A 21,244-nucleotide genomic window follows, 5' to 3' on the forward strand; every position below is an offset into this window, starting at 1 on the left:
TAAAGCCATAAATTAAGGAATAGCTCTCTTAAGCAAGCGAACAGCATATCACTGTTCAGTTATAAGCCTGCCAAGTACCCGGGAATCTAATAATTAGTTGATGTGACTGACCAATGGATTGGATATTTGCCACTTTATATTCACGGCAGAAATTGATGGGTTAATCTCAATGAAAACAAAATTTGGGAGGACCCTGTATATTCAATGTACTACACCAACAACCTACCAAATTATAACGGCTAAATCTCAAGTGTTCCTAATCCTAACACGCCATACAGCAAATATAATATTCCATTATAGATTTCAAATCACAAGTACAACTAGTTTGAAAGGAGGGTATATTTTGTGCAAGCCAATATTCCCATTTGGCTCATCGAATCTGCACAGGCCCTTGGAAAGAACACACTACTTAAGACCGCCCCCTCCACTTCATCCCCGTAACCCATTAACCTGACCTAACCTTTTGGACACCAAGGGGCATTTAGGCATGGCTAATCCACCCAACCTGCACATCTTTGGACTGTGGGAGGAAACTTGAGCACCTGGAGGAAACCCACGCAGACACGAAGAGAAAGTGCAAACTCCACAGTCACCAGAGACCGAAAGCGAGTTGAACTCGGGTCCCTGGAGCTGTGAGGCAGCAGTGCGAACCACTGTGCCACCGTACTGCCCCATTGCTTTTAAGTATTTGAACACTGTTTGATCACATCACTCAGCCTCTTATACTTGCGATTTGTCCTATTCACTATTTCACCCTAATTTGTGCTTCACATATTAAACTGCAATTGCCACCCGCCTGCCCACATTGCACTAATCTACATAAATCCCCATGGAAACCATGCTATGCTCTCACAATTACAAACATCCCTCATATGCAATACGAGCCACTCACCAGTTTCACACTTTGGGGGGGAAGGTGTGGAAGAATCAATTGCATGCAAGTAGTTTATGGAAACTATTCGTAAATGTGGCAGGCAAGATTCAAAACGAAGGTAAAATGTTTCCAAATATATACTTCATGATCGAGACTTTACTGCACCATCCCTAATGTTCCAGTTTGAATTACGTTCAAAATTAGAACAGTTTGGTTTAAAATCATTCATTCCTTATTCAATTCTAAGTTATTTAATAACAAGATAATTAGAGCCTTTACTGTTTCTATGCTTAGGCAAATTGCCCGCAACACTTGAACAATTCACTGAAATTTCGTTGCACCAAATTATCTTTTGCCCCCAAAATTACTAATGCCAATCCCCAAACGATCCCATGGTGGCCATCAAAGATGCAAATCAACAAGCAACTGCTTTTTTTGTGATGCTTTTCTCAGTTCAATTTCTTCCCTTTAAAATGTCACTGAAGACCAAACATTCTGGCTTTGACAGCTGCAGGAGAACCAGATCAACAGAGCAGAGTGATATTCTTCCTCATAACTTTTCCTGAGATGCTAAAGCATCTTGTTTAATGCACATCTTTATGAACATGTACAAAATATTGTGGATGCTGGAAAACTGAAATAGGAACAGAACAAATTGGAAATACTTTGGGCAGAATCTGTGGAGAGGGAAACAGTGTTGATATTTCAGATTGACGACTATTTTTCTCTTCAAAGACGATGCCAGATTTCTTCAGCATTTTGTTTTTATTCATGAACAGGTGGTGTCTTGTTTTATCCACATGGAGCAGAATGAGGTACACAAATTACTTTCCAAAGTTTGGTCAAGGACAAATTCAATGAAGTGTTCAAATGGTTCAACAAGTTAGCATTCATCATGCTGATGGCTTTTGATGGCCATTGACATTCTGAAGTATGTAGATGCCCAAAGAATAGTTGAATAGAAAAATTAGGTTTCCAAAATATTAAATCATGTTTGGAAAAAGAAATTAAGCATCCAAATATTTTTTTTAACCACCACAGCACATTACAGCACAAGAGGTCGCAGTAACACTCTTGTCTAAATGGAAACACATTTTAATGTTTCCAAGCCACAACACACAGGTTCAGGCATGCACGCTGCAGTAATTATCTCCAAAAGCTAGCATTTTCATTGTTGAACAAATGGATTTTAGATTACACAATTACAAGATACATTGTTGAAAACTTACTCCACCCTCACCACACCCCTCAAGTATTCACTGCCTAGCTTTTATTTAGATAATTCTAGCAGGCAGGAACACAAGATGCTCAACGCCAGCATTTGCACGGACATATTTAATCAATTTAAGCAAACCAAGTGTAATGCCCTTTATTTGCCAGAAGAAACAAAAGGTCAAGTTGATGAAAAAATATACTATTATCACAAGTGTGGCTTTAAAGAACCCCCAAAAATGCGAATCATAGAATAAATTTCTCTTCCACAAGATTAGTCTTATCCATTATATGAAATTTTGCAACAAGGCGGGGGCAGGTCAGTGGGGACTTTTTTAGGGTGCTGGTTATGTAAAGCCATGTTGGCTGGTTTGGGGGGGGGGGGGGGGTGTTATTTTGTGTTAAAATCTAAAGTATAAATGCCTAAATAAAAATATTTTTCAAGAAAAAGAAATTTAGCAACAAGACTTTTTTGGCTTCTGGCACATTCATTCAATTGTGTCTGGAGAGAGCAAGGGCTAATTTATCAGTTGCCTTTTCTACATAACAATAATTAGAGAAAGCCTAAAAACAAGGGGTTGAATAGGATTGCTTCAAAAGAAGTTGAACCTATGTTCTCGCTCATTTGTGAATAAACTGAGCTATTATACTGTAAAGTGCATTTAGAATGAACAGAATATTGGAAAATAAAATAGTTTCATTGATTAGAATCTGATGGTTACCCTGATGAAATGTGAAAACCAGCAGTGACATAGTCATCTCATATAAAAGAGTATATTAAAATATTTCTGTGAAAGAGTGTAAAAAATTGCAGTCTTTAATCAATTGTTCATACATTTAATAAATAACTCAAATTACAGTTATGCTACACTGTCAGATTACAGCCTGAATGCTCAAAACTACAAATACAACTGTTGTTTTTATTTAAAAATACCTTATATGTTGAATTCATTTAAAAATACCTTATATGTGCTCACAAACTCCTATCCAACTTGAAGAGGCAAGTTTTTTCCTTCCATGTTGAAAATAAATTGCATTTATACACAAGGTTCTCGAGCAAATTACAACAATTTGGGCACTGCTGCAGTTAATCTGCAAGACAGATTGCCATGAAGTCGTCAAGCATTTTCATTAACATTTCAGGTAATATAATGCAGAAAAGTGCTAAAATGCTCCTACCATGCCACAGTTTAAGTTCTTCTCCACTTTGCAGAAAGTGTGAGGTGGAGTTTCTCCTTTACTGGTAATAATAACACAGATATCCGTCACAGCCAAAGAATTCTGAGGTCTGTTCAACGGAGCCCTCCGATGTGTAATGAAGATTCTCTGAGAAGTGGTTGAACTGTTGTTAACATTGGCACAACGGCCAAAGGGAGTTGCTTGTAAGATTTCACAGCCTGGAATTAGACGTTCCTTCCCCTCATATAAAACCCTAAAATGAGAAAACAAAAAACTCAATAATTATTCTACCGTACTCGCCAATTCAACAAAAATAAGCACGAAACATCTGGAAAAACACTGATTCCCCATTTCTGTCTCGCCAGCAAGGTCAAAGTACTCTAAATTAATCTCAATCACACTTGTCTCAGGGTGCTTGAAGATGATGACCAGCATTAGAGATTGTTGCTCATCACATTTGTTAGAGCCCAGTTGACACAAAACACTCAAGACACTGAAAACATTGATGTCAGTGTAGTTTGAACACATGCCGTTAATATTTAAAACATATCTTAAATTTTCACTGAGTTTGTTCAATTAATCTTAGAGATAACATACTGCTAAATAATAATCCCAATAACCATTTGTGTAAGTGCATTAAGGACTATGTGGGCAAAATTGTTGTTCTGTACTTCAAATGCCATGTAAAAGGCAAAAAGGATTAAACAATCAAAATAACAAGCCAAATATAAAAAACCATTGTGTAATGTCGTGAATATTTTCAAATATAACACACAACATTGCCTGGAGAAAAGAATCATCAGACAAGGACCAAATGTACTTATCTCCCCAACACAGTACTTTTAATTGTCTTTTATCACTCATATAAGTCGTTGCAAAAGAGAGTAGTGACACAAGGCATGCTCAGCTCTACTGCAGTTTACACAAATATACAGTGAAACAAAACTAATCAATTCCCTGAAGGGTCCAGTTAAATAAAATTTCTCTTAGAAGTGGAAGCAATAACAGTTCAATACTTCATAACCAACATGCACCAAGGTTAAACATGACCCACTGGACTGGGAAAAACGCAGGGGGTGGACTGGGAAGAAATGCCGGGGGAGGGGGCGGGGGGGGGAGAAAGAAGAAGAAGAGACAGTCCCCTTGATTCTTGTGAGCGAGTTCATCTAGTAATAAAAGTCAGTGATTAGCAAGGTCACAAGTTCAGTTCAAAAACATCCATTTGTAATGTACTGGTTTAGCTCAGTGGGCTAGACAGCTGGTTTGGTGATGCAGAACAAGGCCAGCAGCGCGGGTTCAATTCCCGTACAGGCTTACCCGAAGATGCGCCGGAATATGGCAACTAGGCGATTTTCAGTGCAACTTCATACTTGTGACAATAATAGGTTATTATTATTTTTAACGTAGTAAGATATTTCAAGGTGCTTCACAAGGCTATTACCAAAATTTGTCATCCAAGTAGATAACGGCAGGTAAAATGAGTTTTACGGAGCACTTTAAAAAGAGAGAGGTATAGAGGTTTGGGGAGAGAATTCCAGAGTTCAAGATCTAGGCAGCTGAAAGCACAAATGCTAATGGTGGACTGATTAGAATCAGAGATGCTCGAGAGCAGAATTGGATGAGTGCAGATATCTAACAGGACTGGAGAGCTGGATAGGATAATAGCTTAGGAGGGGCAAGGCCAAGAAGGTATTTGAAAACAAGGGTGAGAATTGAAAAAGTAGAGTTTTTTTCTGGACCGGGAGTCAATACACATAACCAAGTACAGGGGTGACGGATGAACAGAACTTGATGCATGTTAGGGTATATGAACAGAGTTTTGAGTGAGCTCAAGTTTATAGATGATGCAAAGTGTAAAACTGCCTTGGACAAAGAACTAGAATATTTAACTCTGGAATCACAGTTGAGGGTTTCAGCAGATGGCCTGAGACAAGGGTGGAGATTGCATGTGCTGCAGGAGGAAGTAGGTAGTCGTTGTGATGGTAATTACAGCTGAAGGTGACAGAAGCTAAGCTCAGAGGCAAATAGGACAGTGGGCAAGAGTGATCGAGTTAGCAGATGGGAAACAGCCGAGCTCAGCTTGGCAGCAGTCCAAATATTACAACCACCTTTAGCAATCGATGATGGTAAGTGGCAAGGCTAATCCAGTTTGCAACTCTGGCTGGAACGGTCTCTATGCAGTCCTCAGGGGAAGACATGATCAGGTTGAGCTTTGAAACCTCCCTCAAGATGAGATCATGTTGGCTCTCTCAAGCATTTTGGAGGCAAGAGTGCTCCCACTGATCCAATGGTCGGCTTGAATTAGAACTGACACCTGAAATCAGAAGATTCTGGGGTCAATTCTGGACTCGAGCTTAGAATTTTAGGCTGATATCAGTGCAGTACCGAGGGAAAGTTGCATTATCAGTCAGAACAAAAAGTCAGGTTCCACCTGCCTGTTCAAACGGACAGAAAGGTTCTCATGTCACCCATTCAAAGTAGGCTTCTAAATTGGCCAACTTCCATCAAAATAAGTGATCAGTCGACTTATGGACGTTTGTGTCAGTGGTTCCCAAACTGGGGATCCACATAGACCTACCAGGGTATCCAAGACATCCAGAGCGCCATGGTCAAGAGGGAGTGAGTCAGCTGCAGACATGCTCTGTTCAATCCACTCTTATCAAGGATAGGCAGATTCTTCAGTGAGGAGCAGAAAACACCTCACTGACATCTTTAAGTAAACAACTGCCTTCCTAAAAAGCCTTATTGGAACAACACATGCATGCAGCACATCTTTTTTATGTGTTATATAGTATCAGCAGCCATTAGAAAAATGCGTTAAGGAAGTAGTAGCAGGACATTTGGAAAATAATACAAACAGGCAGAATCAACATCATTTTGTGAAAGAGAAATCATGCTTGACAAAGTGAGTGTTCTTGGAGGATGCATCAAGCAAGGTGGATAATGGTGAACCACTAGATTGTGTATTTGGATTTCCAAAAGAAGTGTACAGTGGGGCCACATTAAAAAAAACTCATGGTGTTGGGTGTAAAAATTAACTAACTAACATGTTAACTGTAACCTAGTGGAATGTCACCGGGATCAGTGCTGAGGCCTCAACTATTTATGATCTATATTAATAATCATTATTGTCACAATATATAGTCACATAGCTTACATTAACACTGCAATGAAGTTACTGTGAAAAGCCCCTAGTCGCCACATTCCAGCACCTGTTCAGGTACACAGAGGGAGAGTTCAGAATATCCAATTCACCTAACAAGCACGGCCTTTGGGAATTGTGGGAGATAAACGGATCACCTGGAGGAAACCCACAGTGAGAACGTGCAGACTCTGCATGGTGACCCAAGCCAGGAATCGAACAGAGGACCCTGGCACTGTGAAGCAACAGTGCTAACCACTGTGTTCCTGTGCCGCCCGAATTGGACAAAGAAACCGAATGCATTATAGCCAAATTTGCTCATTATAGGAAAATAGGTGGACAGCAAATTGTGAAGAGGATCCAAAGAGTCTGCGAAGGAATATTCATCAGGCTTTTAAAAGCAAATTACTACAGATGCTGCAATCGGAAACAAAAACAGAAAATACTGGACAATCTCAGCAGGTCTCACAGCATCTGTGGAGAGAAAAGGGAGTTAACATTTTAAGTCTGGATGACTGGAGAGTATCCTGTTTCTCCACCACAAAATTAGTGTTTGTACCGTTTGGCCTTGTATATATTTTTTATCGTTTTAATGTAAAGATACGGTCAGTCGTTTTGGTTGTTGTTTCATGAAGTCTTTGGTGAGAGGAACCAAGGGATGATGATGTTTGTACTACAAGATTGAATACATCCCCCGTCATTTGGGAAATAAAGGCAAAGTTTTAAGTATGCGTGCTGGTTATGGATTGCTGTTGTGTCATGAATTTTTGTATGAGGGTTTTACAATGGAACAAATGCATTAGTTTAGATGCAGGAAGAACTCGGTCACATCAGATAGGTTAGCAAAGATTTTGCAGATGGAGTATAATGTGAGGAAATGCTGTCCATTTTGGAAAAATTTTATTGAGGCATTTATATTAACATTCTAAATAACAGAACATAAGAACATAAGAACTAGGAGCAGGAGTAGGCCATCTGGCCCCTCGAGCCTGCTCCACCATTCAATGAGATCATGGCTGATCTTTTGTGGACTCAGCTCCACTTTCCAGCCCGAACACCAAAACCCTTAATCCCTTTATTCTTCAAAAAACTATCTATCTTTATCTTAAAAACATTTATTGAAGGAGCCTCTACTGCTTCACTGGGCAAGGAATTCCATAGATTCACAACCCTTTGGGTGAAGAAGTTCCTCCTACACTCAGTCCTAAATCTACTTCCCCTTATTTTAAGGCTATGCCCCCTAGTTCTGCTTTCACCCGCCAGTGGAAACAACCTGCCCGCAGCTATCCTATCTATTCCCTTCCTAATTTTATATGTTTCCATAAGATCCTCCCGCATCCTTCTAAATTCCAACGAGTACAGTCCCAGTCTACTCAACCTCTCCTTGTAATCCAACCCCTTCAGCTCTGGGATTAACCTAGTGAATCTCCTCTGCACACCCTCCAGTGCTAGTGCGTCCTTTCTCAAGTAAGGAGACCAAAACTGAACATAATACTCCAGGTGTGGCCTCACTAACACCTTATACAATTGCAGCAGAACCTCCCTAGTCTTAAACTCCATCCCTCTAGCAATGAAGGACAAAATTCCATTTGCCTTCTTAATCACCTGTTGCACCTGTAAACCAACTTTTTGCGATTCATGCACTAGCACACCCAGGACTCTCTGCACAGCAGCATGTTTTAATATTTTATCATTTAAATAATAATCCCTTTTTCTGTTATTCCTACCAAAATGGATAACCTCACATTTGTCAACATTGTATTCCATCTGCCAGACCCTAGCCCATTCACTTAGCATATCCAAATCCCTCTGCAGACTTCCAGTATCCTCTGCACTTTTTGCTTTACCACTCATCTTAGTGTCGTCTGCAAACTTGGACACCTTGCCCTTGGTCCCCAACTCCAAATCATCTAAATTGTGAACAGTTGTGGGCCCAACACTGATCCCTGAGGGACACCACTAGCTACTGATTGCCAACCAGAGAAACACCCATTAATCCCCACTCTTTGCTTTCTATTAATTAACCAATCCTCTATCCATACTACTACTTTCCCCTTAATGCCATGCATCTTTATCTTATGCAGCAACCTTGTGTGGCACCTTGTCAAAAGATTCCTGGAAATCCAGATATACCACATCCATTGGCTCCCCGTTATCTACTGCACTGGTAATGTCCTCAAAAAATTCCACTAAATTAGTTAGGCACGACCTGCCCTTATGAACCCATGCTGCGTCTGCCCAATGGGACAATTTCCATCCAGATGCCTCGCTATTTCTTCCTTGATGATAGATTCCAGCATCTTCCCTACTACCAAAGTTAAGCTCACTGGTCTATAATTACCCGCTTTCTGCCGACCTCCTTTTTTAAACAGTGGTGTCACGTTTGCTGATTTCCAATCCACCGGGACCACCCCAGAGTCTAGTGAATTTTGGTAAATTATCACTAGTGCATTTGCAATTTCCCTAGCCATCTCTTTTAGCACTCTGGGATGCATTCCATCAGGTCCAGGAGACTTGTCTACCTTTAGCCCCATTAGCTTGCCCATCACTACCTCCTTGGTGATAACAATCCTCTCAAGGTCCTCACCTGTCATAGCCTCATTTCCATCAGTCACTGGCATGTTATTTGTGTCTTCCACTGTGAAGACCGACCCAAAAAACCTGTTCAGTTCCTCAGCCATTTCCTCATCTCTCCCATTATTAAATCTCCCTTCTCATCCTCCAAAGGACCAATATTTACCTGAGCCACTCTTTTTTGTTTTATGTATTTGTAGAAACTTTTACTATCTGTTTTTATATACTGAGCAAGTTTACTCTCAATCTATCTTACTCTTCTTTATAGCTTTTTTAGTAGCTTTCTGTTGCTCCCTAAAGATTTCCCAGTCCTCTAGTCTCCCACTGATCTTTGCTACTTTGTATGTTGTTTCCTTCAATTTGATACTCTCCCTTATTTCCTTAGATATCCACGGTCGATTTTCCCTCTTTTTATCGTCCTTCCTTTTTGTTGGTATAAACATTTGCTGAGCACTGTGAAAAATCATTTGGAAGGTTCTCCACTGTTCCACTATAAAGTCTTTGCTCCCAGTCTACCTTAGCTAGTTCTTCTCTCATCCCATTGTAATCTCCTTTGTTTAAGCACAAAACATTTGTGCTTGATTTTACCTTCTCACCCTGCATCTGTATTTTAAATTCCACCATATTGTGATCGCTCCTTCCGAGAGGATCCCTAACTATCCTGAATCAATCCTGTCTCATTACACAGGACCAGATCTAGGACCGCTTGTTCCCTCGTAGGTTCCATTACATACTGTTCTAGGAAACTATCGCGGATACATTCTATAAACTCCTCCTCAAGGCTGCCTTGACCGACCTGGTTAAACCAATCGACATGTAGATTAAAATCCCCCATGATAACTGCTGTACCATTTCTACATGCATCTGTTATTTCTTTGTTTATTGCCTGCCCCACCATAGTATTACTATTTGGTGGCCTATAGATTACACCTATCAGTGACTTTTTCACCTTACTATTCCTGATTTCCACCCAAATGTATTCAACCTTATCCTCCATAGCACCGATGTCATCCTTAAATAAGAGCTACACCACCTCCCTTACCACCCACTCTGTCCTTCCGAAAAGTTTGATACCCTCGGATATTTAACTCTCAGTCGTGACAATCCTTTAACCATGTTTCAGTAATGGCCACTAAATCATAGTCATTCACGATGATTTGCGCCATCAACTCATTTAACTTATTCCGAATACTACGAGCATTCAGGTAAAGTACATTTATGTTGGCTTTTTTACCTCGGTTTTGAATCTTAACACCTCTATCAGTAACCTCTCCTAAGTTATATTTCCTCTTAACCTTTCTCCTAATTTTCCTTGGCGTTGAACCCATATCTTTATGTAACAACCTGCCACGTCGCTTACCATTAATATTTTCACTTCCCGTTTTATTTCTTTTAGTATTCCTGGTCCTATTCACTGAGCTTCCCTCAGTCACTGTACCTTGTACTGTCACCCTTTTTGATTTTTGACTATGGCTTCTCTGCCTTACACTTTCCCCCTTACTGCCTTTTATTTCTGTCCCCGTTTTACTACCTTCCAACTTCCTGCATCGGTTCCCATCCCCCTGCCACATTAGTTTAAACTCTCCCCAACAGCTCGAGCAAACCCCCCCCCCCTAGGACATCGGTTCCAGTCCTGCCCAGGTGCAGACCGTCCGGTTGGTACTGGTCCCACCTCCCCCAGAACCGGTTCCAATGTCCCAGGAATTTGAATCCCTCCCTCTTGCACCATCTCTCGAGCCACGCATTCATCCTCTCTATCCGGACAGTCCTACTCGGACTAGCTCGTGGCACTGGTAGCAATCCTGAGATTACTACCTTTGAGGTCCTACTTTTTAGTTTAACTCCTAGCTCCCTAAATTCAGCTTGTAGGACCTCGTCCCGTTTTTTACCTATATCGTTGGTGCCTATGTGCACCACGACAGCTGGCTGTTGACCCTCCCCCCCAAGAACGTCCTGCAGCCGCTCAGAGACATCCTTGACCCTTGCACCAGGGAAGCAACATACCATCCTGGAGTCTCGATTGCGTCCGCAGAACCGCCTGTCTATTCCCCTTACAATTGAGTTCCCTATAGCCCTGCCATTCGTCTTCCTGCCCAGCTGCGCAGCAGAGCCAGCCACGGTGCCATGAACCTGGCTGCTGCTGCCTTCCCCTGGTGAGCCATTTCCCTCAACAGTATCCAAAGCGGTATATCTGTTTCGCAGGGAGATGACAGCAGAGGACACCTGCACTGCCTTCCTACTCTTGCTGTGTCTTTTGGTCACCCATTTTCTATCTCCCTCAGTACCTTTCACCTGCGGTGTGACCAACTCGCTAAACGTGCTATCCACGACGTCCTCAGCATCGCGGATGCTCCAAAGTGAGTCCACCCGCAGCTCCAGAGCCGTCAAGCGGTCTAACAGGAGCTGCAACTGGACACACTTCTTGCACGTGAAGGAGCCAGGGACAGTGGACGTGTCCCTGAGCTCCCACATCGCACACGAGCATGACACGGGTCTGAGATCTCCTGCCACGTCTTAAACCTTCGGTTAACTTCAACAACTACAATTTCAACAAAAAGAAAAAAAAAAATAGATAAATATACCAATGAAAAGAAACAGAAAAACAGAAACACTACTTACCAGTCACTTACCAGAGATAAAAAGCACTTCCTCCCGACCCAGCTTCGAATTCCCACCTAGATTCAAATTCCCAAACTCACTCTTAGCTGTGTCTCACTCCTGGCTCTGTCTTCTCTGGCTCACTGGGAGAACAGTCCAGCACACGCAGAAACCACACAGTAACATACCCAACCTCCACCCACCCTAACTCCTAGCTACCCATATATTAGATTCCCTGCCCTATTCTCCACTTCCATGCCACCCCAAGGCAAGGGAAGCTTGGAACCTGCCTCCGGACTACGTTCCGTACCTGCAGGTATCGAAATCCGTTCCCACCCGACAACTCAAACTCGTCCTCTAGCTCCTCCAGTCTCGGGAAACCCTCCTCAATGAAGAGAATCCCAAATCTCTCAATCCCTGCCCGCTGCCACCTCTTAAACCCCCATCCAGCCCCCCCCCCCCCCTCCCCGGAGCAAAAAGGTGATCGTCACAGATCGGTGACCACAACGATGCCCCCTCCAGTCTCATATGCTGTCTCCATTTCCCTCCACACTCTCAGGGCTGTCACTACCACTGGTCTTGTGGAGTATCAGGCCCGCGAGAACAGCAGAGGTGCCGTTAACAGAGCCTCCAGACTCGTGCCCCGACAAGATGCCGCCTCTACCCGGTCCCACACCGACCCCTGCCCCACTACCTACTTCCTAATCATCGAAATATTAGCAGCCCAGTAGTAATTAATAAAGTTCGGAAGGGCCAAGCCCCCCCCCCGTGCCCCCACTAAAGGAGGACTTGTGTCATTTTCAGTCTGTACCCTCCCCGTCAATGACCGTGGGAGCACGTCCCACCTGTGGAAGTCTCCTTTCATTTGTCCAATCACCCTGCCCAAATTTAGTTTATGAAGCTGACCACAGCCCCATGCCACCTCAATCCCCAGATACCTAAAACTCCTTCCCACCACTTTGAACATGCCGGCATCTCCCTCAGTCTCCTCTCCTGGCCCCTTGCCTGGATCGCGAAGACCTCACTCTTGTTCATGTTTTGTTTGTAGATTGAGAACCGGCCAAATTCCACCAGTATTCCCATAATTCCTGCCATCCCCCCCCAAAAACGGGTCTGTTATATACAGGAGCAAATCGTCCACATAGAGCGAGACCCTATGATCCACACAACACGCATATTCATACACCGCCCCCTTCACCCTCCTCAGCTGTCCCACCACTTTACCCGTGGACAGAAGCCCAAATTCTAGCTGCAGTGTCTGACGCTCCTTCAAAAGCCCTTCATCTGGAGACTCCACATACCTCCTGTCCACCTGTAAAACTTTGCCGACCAGCCTGTCCAACTCTGCCCGCTCAGTCTTCTCCTTATGTGCCCAAATTGAGATGAGTTTCCCCCCTAATAACCGCCTTCAGTGCCTCCCACACAACCCCCGCCGAAACCTCACCAGGTCATTGATCTTTATATATCCCTGAATGGCCTTCCTCACCCGCTTGCACACCTCCTCCTCCGCTATCAGCCGCACATCCAACCTCCATTGCGACCGCTGGACCTTTCCTTTGTTGACTTACAGGTCTACCCATTGCGGGGCGTGGTCTGACACCACAACTGCTGAATATTCAGCATCCACTACTTCAGCCAGCAGCATTTTGTCCAACACAAAGCAGTCTATCCAGGAATATATCTTGTGCACATGGGAGTAGAATGAAAATTCCTTACTCCTTGGCCTCCCAAACCTCCACGGATCCACACCCCCATGCGCTCCATAAACCCCCGCAGCTTCTTGGCCATAGCTGATATCTTCCCAGGCCTGGAACTCAAACAATCCAGCCTCCGATATAGGACCGTGTTGAAATCTCCCCCCATAATCAGTCTATATGAATCCAGGTCTGGGATCTTCCCCAGCATCCGTCTGACAAACTCAATATCGTCCCAGTTTGGGTCATATATATTTACCAATACCACGACCGTTGCCTCCAACTTCCCACTAACCATAACATATCTACTTCCCGGGTCCACCTCTATCTTCCCTACCTTGAATGCCACCAGGATTGCCACACCCCTCGTTTTAAAGTCTAATCCCGGATGAAACACCTGCCCAGCCCATCCCTTCCTCAACCTAATCTGATCCCCCACCTTCAAATGTGTCTGCTGCAACATGGCCAGGTCCGCTTTACTTGCTTCAAGTGCGCGAACACACAGGCCCTTTTGACTGGCCCATTCAGTCCCCGAACGTGCCACCACGTCCCCCCCGCCCCGGGCCATCAACCATAACCTCTCCTAAGCCACTCTTCGGCCCATGAGCCGCACCTCCCCTGGCCTGCCCTCGGGTAAACACAGTCAGCAACCCTCCTCCACTTTGAAAGTCCCTCCCCGTCAGCAGTCTAGTCCCCCCACCCCCACATCGGTCTTCAGCTCACCCCCCACTTTGCTTCCGTAAACTAGCCCTCCCAGCTCGCCTGGCCCCCGCCCATGGCGTCTAGCATCTCACTCCCCACTGGTTCCTTCCCGTTGCTCTTATCGCAAGCAGTCGAAACAAAGGCAAGAAGCAAAAACAAACAAACAATCCCTCCCAAGGTCCGAGCACAAAGGCCCACCCCTCCTCCCTTTACAAATTACTATAACACCAAACCGAACCGAAAAAGAAACCCTGGCAAGAAACAAGCAAAACCCCCAAAATAAGTCCAAACAGCACAGATCCAACGTTGTACAAAACAATTTCAGTTCTCCTCAGTCAAAGTTCAAGATCGTCCTTCTCCTATCAGTCTATTCTCCTTCATGAAGTCCGCTGCCTCCTCCGACGAGCCAAAGTACCACTACCGACCCCCGGAGGTCACCATAGTTGGGCCAGGTACAGTAGTCCAAACTTTATGCCCTTTTTGTACAGGGCCGACTTGACCTTATTAAAGCTTGCCTTCCTCTTTGCGAGCTCTGCTCCCAGGTCTTTGTACACCCGGATCTTGACATCCTCCCACGTACATCGCCTCGTCAGCCAGGCCCACCCCAAATGTGTTCCTTGTCCAGGAACCGATGAAATGGCACCACCATCGCCCTCGGTGGCTCACCCCCCTGGGGCTTTCACACCAGTGCCCTGTGGGCCCGATCCACCTCCAGTGGTCGATCAAACGGACCTTCCGCAAGCATCTTCTCCAATATCTTCCCCACATACGCACCAGCGTCTGATCCTTCCGATTCCCTCCGGCAGACCCCAAAATCTGAATATTCTGCCTCAGAACGATTTTCCAGGTCCCCCACTTTCTCCAGCAGCCTCTTCTGCTGGTCACGCAGCATTCCAATCTCTGCTGCCATTGAGGCGGACTGGTCCTCATGCTCCCCCGCCAGCTCCTCCAACCTCTGGATCGCCTAAACCTGGGCTGGCGGTTTTGCCTCCATGCAGTCAACCACCGCCTTGATAGAGTCCACTGCCCAGGCCAGGTCCTCCACACTTGCCATCCGTTGTTGGGTGAACTTCTCATTTAAGAAGCTCACCAACTGGTCCATTGACCACTGAGCTGACTGGGTACGACCCTGTTCATCCGCCATCTCCACGCGGGTTCTCCGTTCCTCACTCGTCACTACAGACTGGTTTGTTCTTTTCCGATGACTTCTGGGCCGCAGCGCCATAAACTGGGGGTCCCTTTCTTCTGTTCTTGCTTCTACACCCTTGCTCTACAAATTTTCTGCAACAATCCGGCTTAAAAGTCACACAAAGACCACCATGAGCGGGAGCTGCCAAATGTGTGACCGTTCACTCCATGGTCACCACCGGAAGTCAATGCTGTCCATTTTGGCAGAAATAATAGAAGAACAGAATAATCTTTAAGTGGACAGAAACCACAAAATGCTGCAGTATACAGGTGTCCTTGTGCATCACAAAATGTCAGCATGCAGGTACAGCATGTAATTAGGAAGGCAAATGGAATGCAGGCCTTTATTGAAAGGAGAGTGGAATATATAAGTTGGGAAGTCTTGCTACAACTGTACAGGTCATTTGTGAGACCACATGTAAAGTGCAGTGGGCAGTTTTGGTCTCCTTTGTTGAAAGATATATTTGCACTGGAAGAAGTTCAGAGAAAGCTCACTCGGCTGATTCCTGGGATGGAGGAGATGCCTTATGAGGAGAGGATGAGCAAGCTCATTGGTGTTACAAATGAGGGATGATCTCATTGAAACACAGAAACCAAGGAAGAGAGTGCTAATGGCAGTCCCCTGAGATAATAAAAGGTGTGAAAGACCAAATGGCAGAGAAACTATAATCAGAGGGTAAGCTGTGACAGATGTTGATGTGGGGGAGGGGGACCTGACCTTGGTGGGAGGTAAAATGAGAAAAGGGGGAGGAGAGGGGGAAACAAATATCCACCCCGTCTATGCCTCTCAATTTTGTCGACCGCTATCAGGTCTCCCCTCAGTCTACGTCTTTCCAGTGAAAACAAGCCTGGTTTATTCAACCTCTCCTCATAGCCAACACTCAGACTCAGCAACATCCTAGTGAACCTGCTTTGCCAAAGCTTCCATGTCCTTCTGATAATGTGGTGACCAGAACTGCACGCAAAACTCCAAATACGGCCCAACCAAAGTTTTATATAGCTGCAACATGATTTCCCAACTCTTGTACTCCATGCCCCGGCTGATGAAGGCAAGCATCTCATATGCCTTCTTAATCACCTTGGCCACCTATGTTGCCACTTTTAGGGAACTGTGGACCTGCACGCCCAGATTCCTCTGTATATTAATGTTGCTAAGGGTTCTGCCATTTACAGTATAATTCATACCTAGATTTGATCCTCCAAAATGCATCACCTCGCATTTGTCCGGAAATTGTCAATAAAGTTTTGCATATATAAGAAAACAATTTTCAGGGCTTCAGGGAAAAGATAGAACACACCGAGTTGTTCTTACAGAGAGCCAGCACTGACAAGCCGAATGGCCTCATTCTCGGAGGATGTACAATATATTAAGTGCATTGACTAGCTTGGAAACACTGAAGCACATAATTGCAAATTAAGTTAATAAGTATGTTGCTTTCACACACATACCATCAATTCTTCTGCACATGTGCCATAGCCTAAGTTAGAAGATATTCAATGACCCAGCTTCCACTACTCGCCAGAGAAGAGAATTCCGAAGACTGACAACCCTCAGAAGAAATTCCTCTTCCTTTTCATCTGAAATAGGAGACCCTTTATTTTGAAATTGTGCCTCTTGGTCCTGGATTCCCACATGAAAGGAAACATCCTCAGTATTTACCCAGTCAAGTCCATTTTGAAGATACGTTATACACATGTTATAGTGCTGAATAACTGAGCCCATGCAACCAACAAGACAGAAGACACAATGTCACAAACAAATTCAGGGGGAAATTACAATGATTTTTTAGCTGTCATCATGGTGTCTGCTGTGCACTTGGCTTCCAGGTGATATAGAGGATGGTGCTGGGTTCAAATGGAACAAAACTGCAGAGAGAACTTGGTTAAAGGCCCCAGGTACTTGAACCTCGGGATACATATTTGGACTTTTAAAATAAAGAAAGAAATTAATTAATTTCAGGTTAAGGAGATTGGTCAGGAAAATGGCAGGAGGCAGTTGTAAAATAAAACAAGGCTGTTTAACAATTGTACGTGGTTCATATCTTAAGGACCAATTACTTCAGAAAAAGTTCATTTTATACGGTTTTGATTTTTCAAAAGTCAGTCTGCATCATAGCACTAATAAGTCTCTAAACTTCAGTGCCACCACTTTGCCTTTTTGAGACAAGGGAGTTTACAAACAGCAGCCCCTCAGGACAACGTAAAAGCACAATGTTGCTGTTAAACATGTAAAGCTGTTCATTAAACACAGAAGAAACGGCATGTTTAGCTTACACTCCAAAGCCCTGGACGGCAACCAATTAAGTAGCTGAAGCTCAAATCAAACAATCATGATTGAGCCCAAGATGGCAGCTGTCTGTAAAAAAGGAGATGCACAATACTCTAGTCAGATTGGAGTTACAAGCCTTGACTGTTTAATTTTTGTTGAATGGATTGCTTGCAAGTATTGAGTATAAATTGAAGCGCAAGAAAAAGTGCTCGTAAAGTCAGCAAATCAGAATTATACAAACAAGGAGCAGCAGGAGGTCATTCAGCCCCTCCAACCTCTTCCACCATCTAATATCATATCTGATAAGAACCTCAAATCAGCAACCCGCCTACCCTCAATAATCTATTGACGAATGTGATATAAAATAGTTACTTTAGAGTTACTAGTTAATGTAATGTAGAAATAAGCCACTTTGATTTTTGCAGTTAGGGACAAAGGAATTTGAGACCGCATGGAAAAAGCAGGAAGAGGTGTGTCTATGAGGGTGATGCTTCATTGATAGGGGCCAGAGAAAGGGATTGGAAGTGAGCCAATCAGAATAGATCGAACAGGTCAGGAGGGACATAGGCTGACCTATGTCCGTCGAGTATGTGAAACTTGATACCATTTGAACTGATTTTGCAGAGATCCCTTTGTCTGTTAGTTCAGTCGTTTTCTGGAATGAAAGAGGCTGGATGTCTCTTACATTTCTGTAAGATGATTAAGCTTGCAAGCTAAATAAATAACTTCTGTTTACGTGCGAATCCGTCTCAACTTTTATTGAGGCCAGACTGACAGAGAAAGAAATTTGGAGATCAACATTTGGTGCCGAAACCCGGGATTTCTCTGGGCGATCCTGTTCCAACTGCGAAATCAGAATTAGACTGATTATGAACAGGAGGACGGGAACAAAGGGCCCTCAATGTAGAAATGGAAAACGACCAGCATTGATTGTTCCCCTCTTCTTATCGTCTGATTAGTCTGGTCACTCGCGGTTGGCACAGAAAGACCGCCTCGACGAAATCACAGGTCAGTCTGGGGATTAGCACTTTAATTGATGGGATTTCATATTGTTGTTTCGGCTTGGGTTAGGGTTTTGGGCTGATGGGACTTTAAATAATAAAGGTTCAGTCTATTATCGGGGTTCAGAGGCTGATGTGACTTTAAATAATAAAGGTTCAGTCTATTATTAGGGTTCAGAGGCTGATGGGACTTTAAATAATAAAGGTTCAGTCTATTATATGGGTTCAGGGGCTGATGGGACTTCAATAGATGGGGGTTCAGTCCAGTATAACTGTTTTTAAATCTGAAGATGGTTCAACTCTATGTGTGAGTGTTTTAAATATATAGTTGATTAAGCTAAAATTGTCTCCTTGGACTGTAAAGTTCCGAGGTCTAGTTGAGATTGTGAGGTTGAAGCAGAAGTCTCTCAAAGGGTTAACAGCAGCAGGCGGAGTTGAAAACAGACAGTGCTTCTCACTCAGGCCTTGAGATAACAGTCTGCAGTGTAATCGGATACCTTTCCTTTGAGTCAGTGAACACCAGCAAAGTTACGTTTTGAATTAATTAAAGGAAACCAGTGGGTTTCTCCACCTCTTTGATAAAAGTTATTATTTTCGAAAGCAATTGATTGAAATTGCCAGAATCTTAAATTTTACTTACTTGAAATAAGGTTTATCTCATTTTATCTGGAGATTAATAGAAACTTAAAGAAGATCATGGACACCATTTTAAAAAGTGTCAATCTGAAGATGATAATTGATTTTGCTAATACTTATGATAGTTGATTTTGCTAATACTTATGTGTATGTAACAGAAAAAAAACTTGTTAAAAGAAAAAATTGTTAAGATAAAGAAATAATTAAGTTGTAAATGTTATACAAGTTTGTGTTAAGCAAATTGTAAATTTAGTTCTGAGTTGAGATCAGAGCTAAGCTTGCAAGTTGCAGTAATTCAATTTGAATTTTCAAACATTTTTAAGTTTAAAAAAAAAAGAGAGCAAATAGAGAAAAGAAGGACACAGATCTTGAATGCGTTGAATAGCACATTTCAAAGGCCCATAAATCTTTGTTATCTTAGACCTAAAACCTAGGAAGATTGATGAGCCATAGGAATGTCTGGGGCGTTTTAATGAAATCTACCGGGGGCAGTCAGGCGATTTGCTGTATCAAAATGGTCAGAATTCCCCTCAATACTGTGCTATGTTAATGCATTGCCTACCACCTTCTGTGGTTACTGCTGTGAAATGTAAAAACATGAATTGGACAGAGAACGACCCTTCCCAGATGGCAAGGGCAGTCAGATTTTACTGGAAGGAGGGTGTAGGCCAAGAAGGAGGCTCAGTTACAAAGGTTAAGACTGAGTATGTAATGAAAAAGGATGATCTGCGATCCCAACAAGCGGCAGAAATGGTAGTTTACTCCAATATAGTGACTTTGGGTGGGTGGATCAGCGAAGAGGAGGATGAGACAACAGTGCTATATTTCTATCACCCCCCAGTGGTGGACGTTAGACATTGAACAGCCACTATCACTGCATCACGTTACCCTGGCCTATGACAGAACTGGACGAAACAGGGAGTTGGAGGACAAATACTGGCCATTACTTGAGACCGAATGGCCAGTCAAGGTTACAGCCACAGTCACGGGAAAAGAAGGTACAGCCGATTTTGTTACAATATCACCACATTTATGGCCACAGTCAGCTTCGGTAAGCCCTCATATTACACGTCAGGTCCATGACCAGTACCATGCCAGGGATATGGGGCGAATGGTCAGCATCTTACCGCAGCTCGTCAGAATAGGTATGAGATATACCTTTTGAACAATCCACGTCTGACATTTAAATACTGTACCACTATCAATCCAGCCTGTTTTCTTAGTGGTCCCCCTGTCCATGAAGACGCACCTGGCCACGACTGTTTAGCCTTGATTCAGGAAACTACCACAATAAGGGGCGATTTGAGTGACATTTCGTCAGAACAACCTGACATGATTATGTGTGGTCAAATATCCCACCGGGGTTTAGTTAATGACCTACTGCAGGCCCTCCTTCTGCCAGCGCAGATTTCCGTTATTAAATGTGCTGCCCACACGAATGGTACAACCCCAGTTGACGTTGGTAATGAACGAGCAGATCGTGCAGCGCGCACAGCCGCGCAAATTCAGCAAGTGATGGTGCCTAAAATGTTAAGTCAGACTAAACGATCTACTATGAATGTGTCTGCTTCTGACAAGCCAATGCCAACCATCCAAGACGTCATAAGGTTACAGGAGGACGCTCCTGAGAGTGATAAACAAATGTGGAAACGGTTAGGTTGTACATATGATTCTGTTTCCTCTTTATGGACCACGCCTGCACATCAGACTTGTATGTCTGATGTACTGGCTTTATGGGTCATCGAATGTGTACACTTTGCAACTCATTGTGGGGCTCGGGGGACGAGTGATTTGTTGCTGGACACTTGGTGGCACCCTAAAATGCAGGGGTTGGCCCAAAGTATCAGTAATCGGTGTTTGATTTGTCAGCAATATAACACCGGAAAAGGTATCCCTTGTGGGAAGGGGCAAACCCCGTTGCCCAGTGGTCCCTTTGAGACGCTCCAAATGGATTACATTGAGTTGGAAAGGTGTCAATGTTATAAATATGTTTTGGTCATTGTGGATGTGTTCAGCAGATGGGTTGAGGCGTATCCGACTATCTATAGTAAAGCTGCTACTGTGGTTAAAGTCTTGATGAGGGAAATCATTCCCCGATACGGTATACCAGCTCAGTTAAGTTCTGATAATGGGCCTCATTTTATTGGACAAATTAACAAGGAGTTTTGCTCCCAG

The 21,244-nt window shown here is 43.6% G+C and overlaps 1 protein-coding gene across 5 annotated transcripts in view; it reads right to left on the bottom strand.

Annotated features, from left to right (window-relative positions):
* dennd4c (DENN/MADD domain containing 4C) overlaps positions 1–21,244 on the bottom strand; it is a 287,047-nt gene that overhangs the window by 172,372 nt on the left and 93,431 nt on the right. For all 5 annotated transcript variants that reach the window (XM_072516945.1, XM_072516946.1, XM_072516944.1 and 2 more), the window contains one exon: positions 3,266–3,518. In XM_072516945.1, coding sequence (XP_072373046.1) covers positions 3,266–3,518 — 253 coding nt within the window. The remainder of the gene's footprint in view (positions 1–3,265; positions 3,519–21,244) is intronic.

The sequence above is a fragment of the Scyliorhinus torazame genome, chromosome 9 (assembly GCF_047496885.1).
Source record: "Scyliorhinus torazame isolate Kashiwa2021f chromosome 9, sScyTor2.1, whole genome shotgun sequence".
NCBI lineage: Eukaryota > Metazoa > Chordata > Chondrichthyes > Carcharhiniformes > Scyliorhinidae > Scyliorhinus > Scyliorhinus torazame.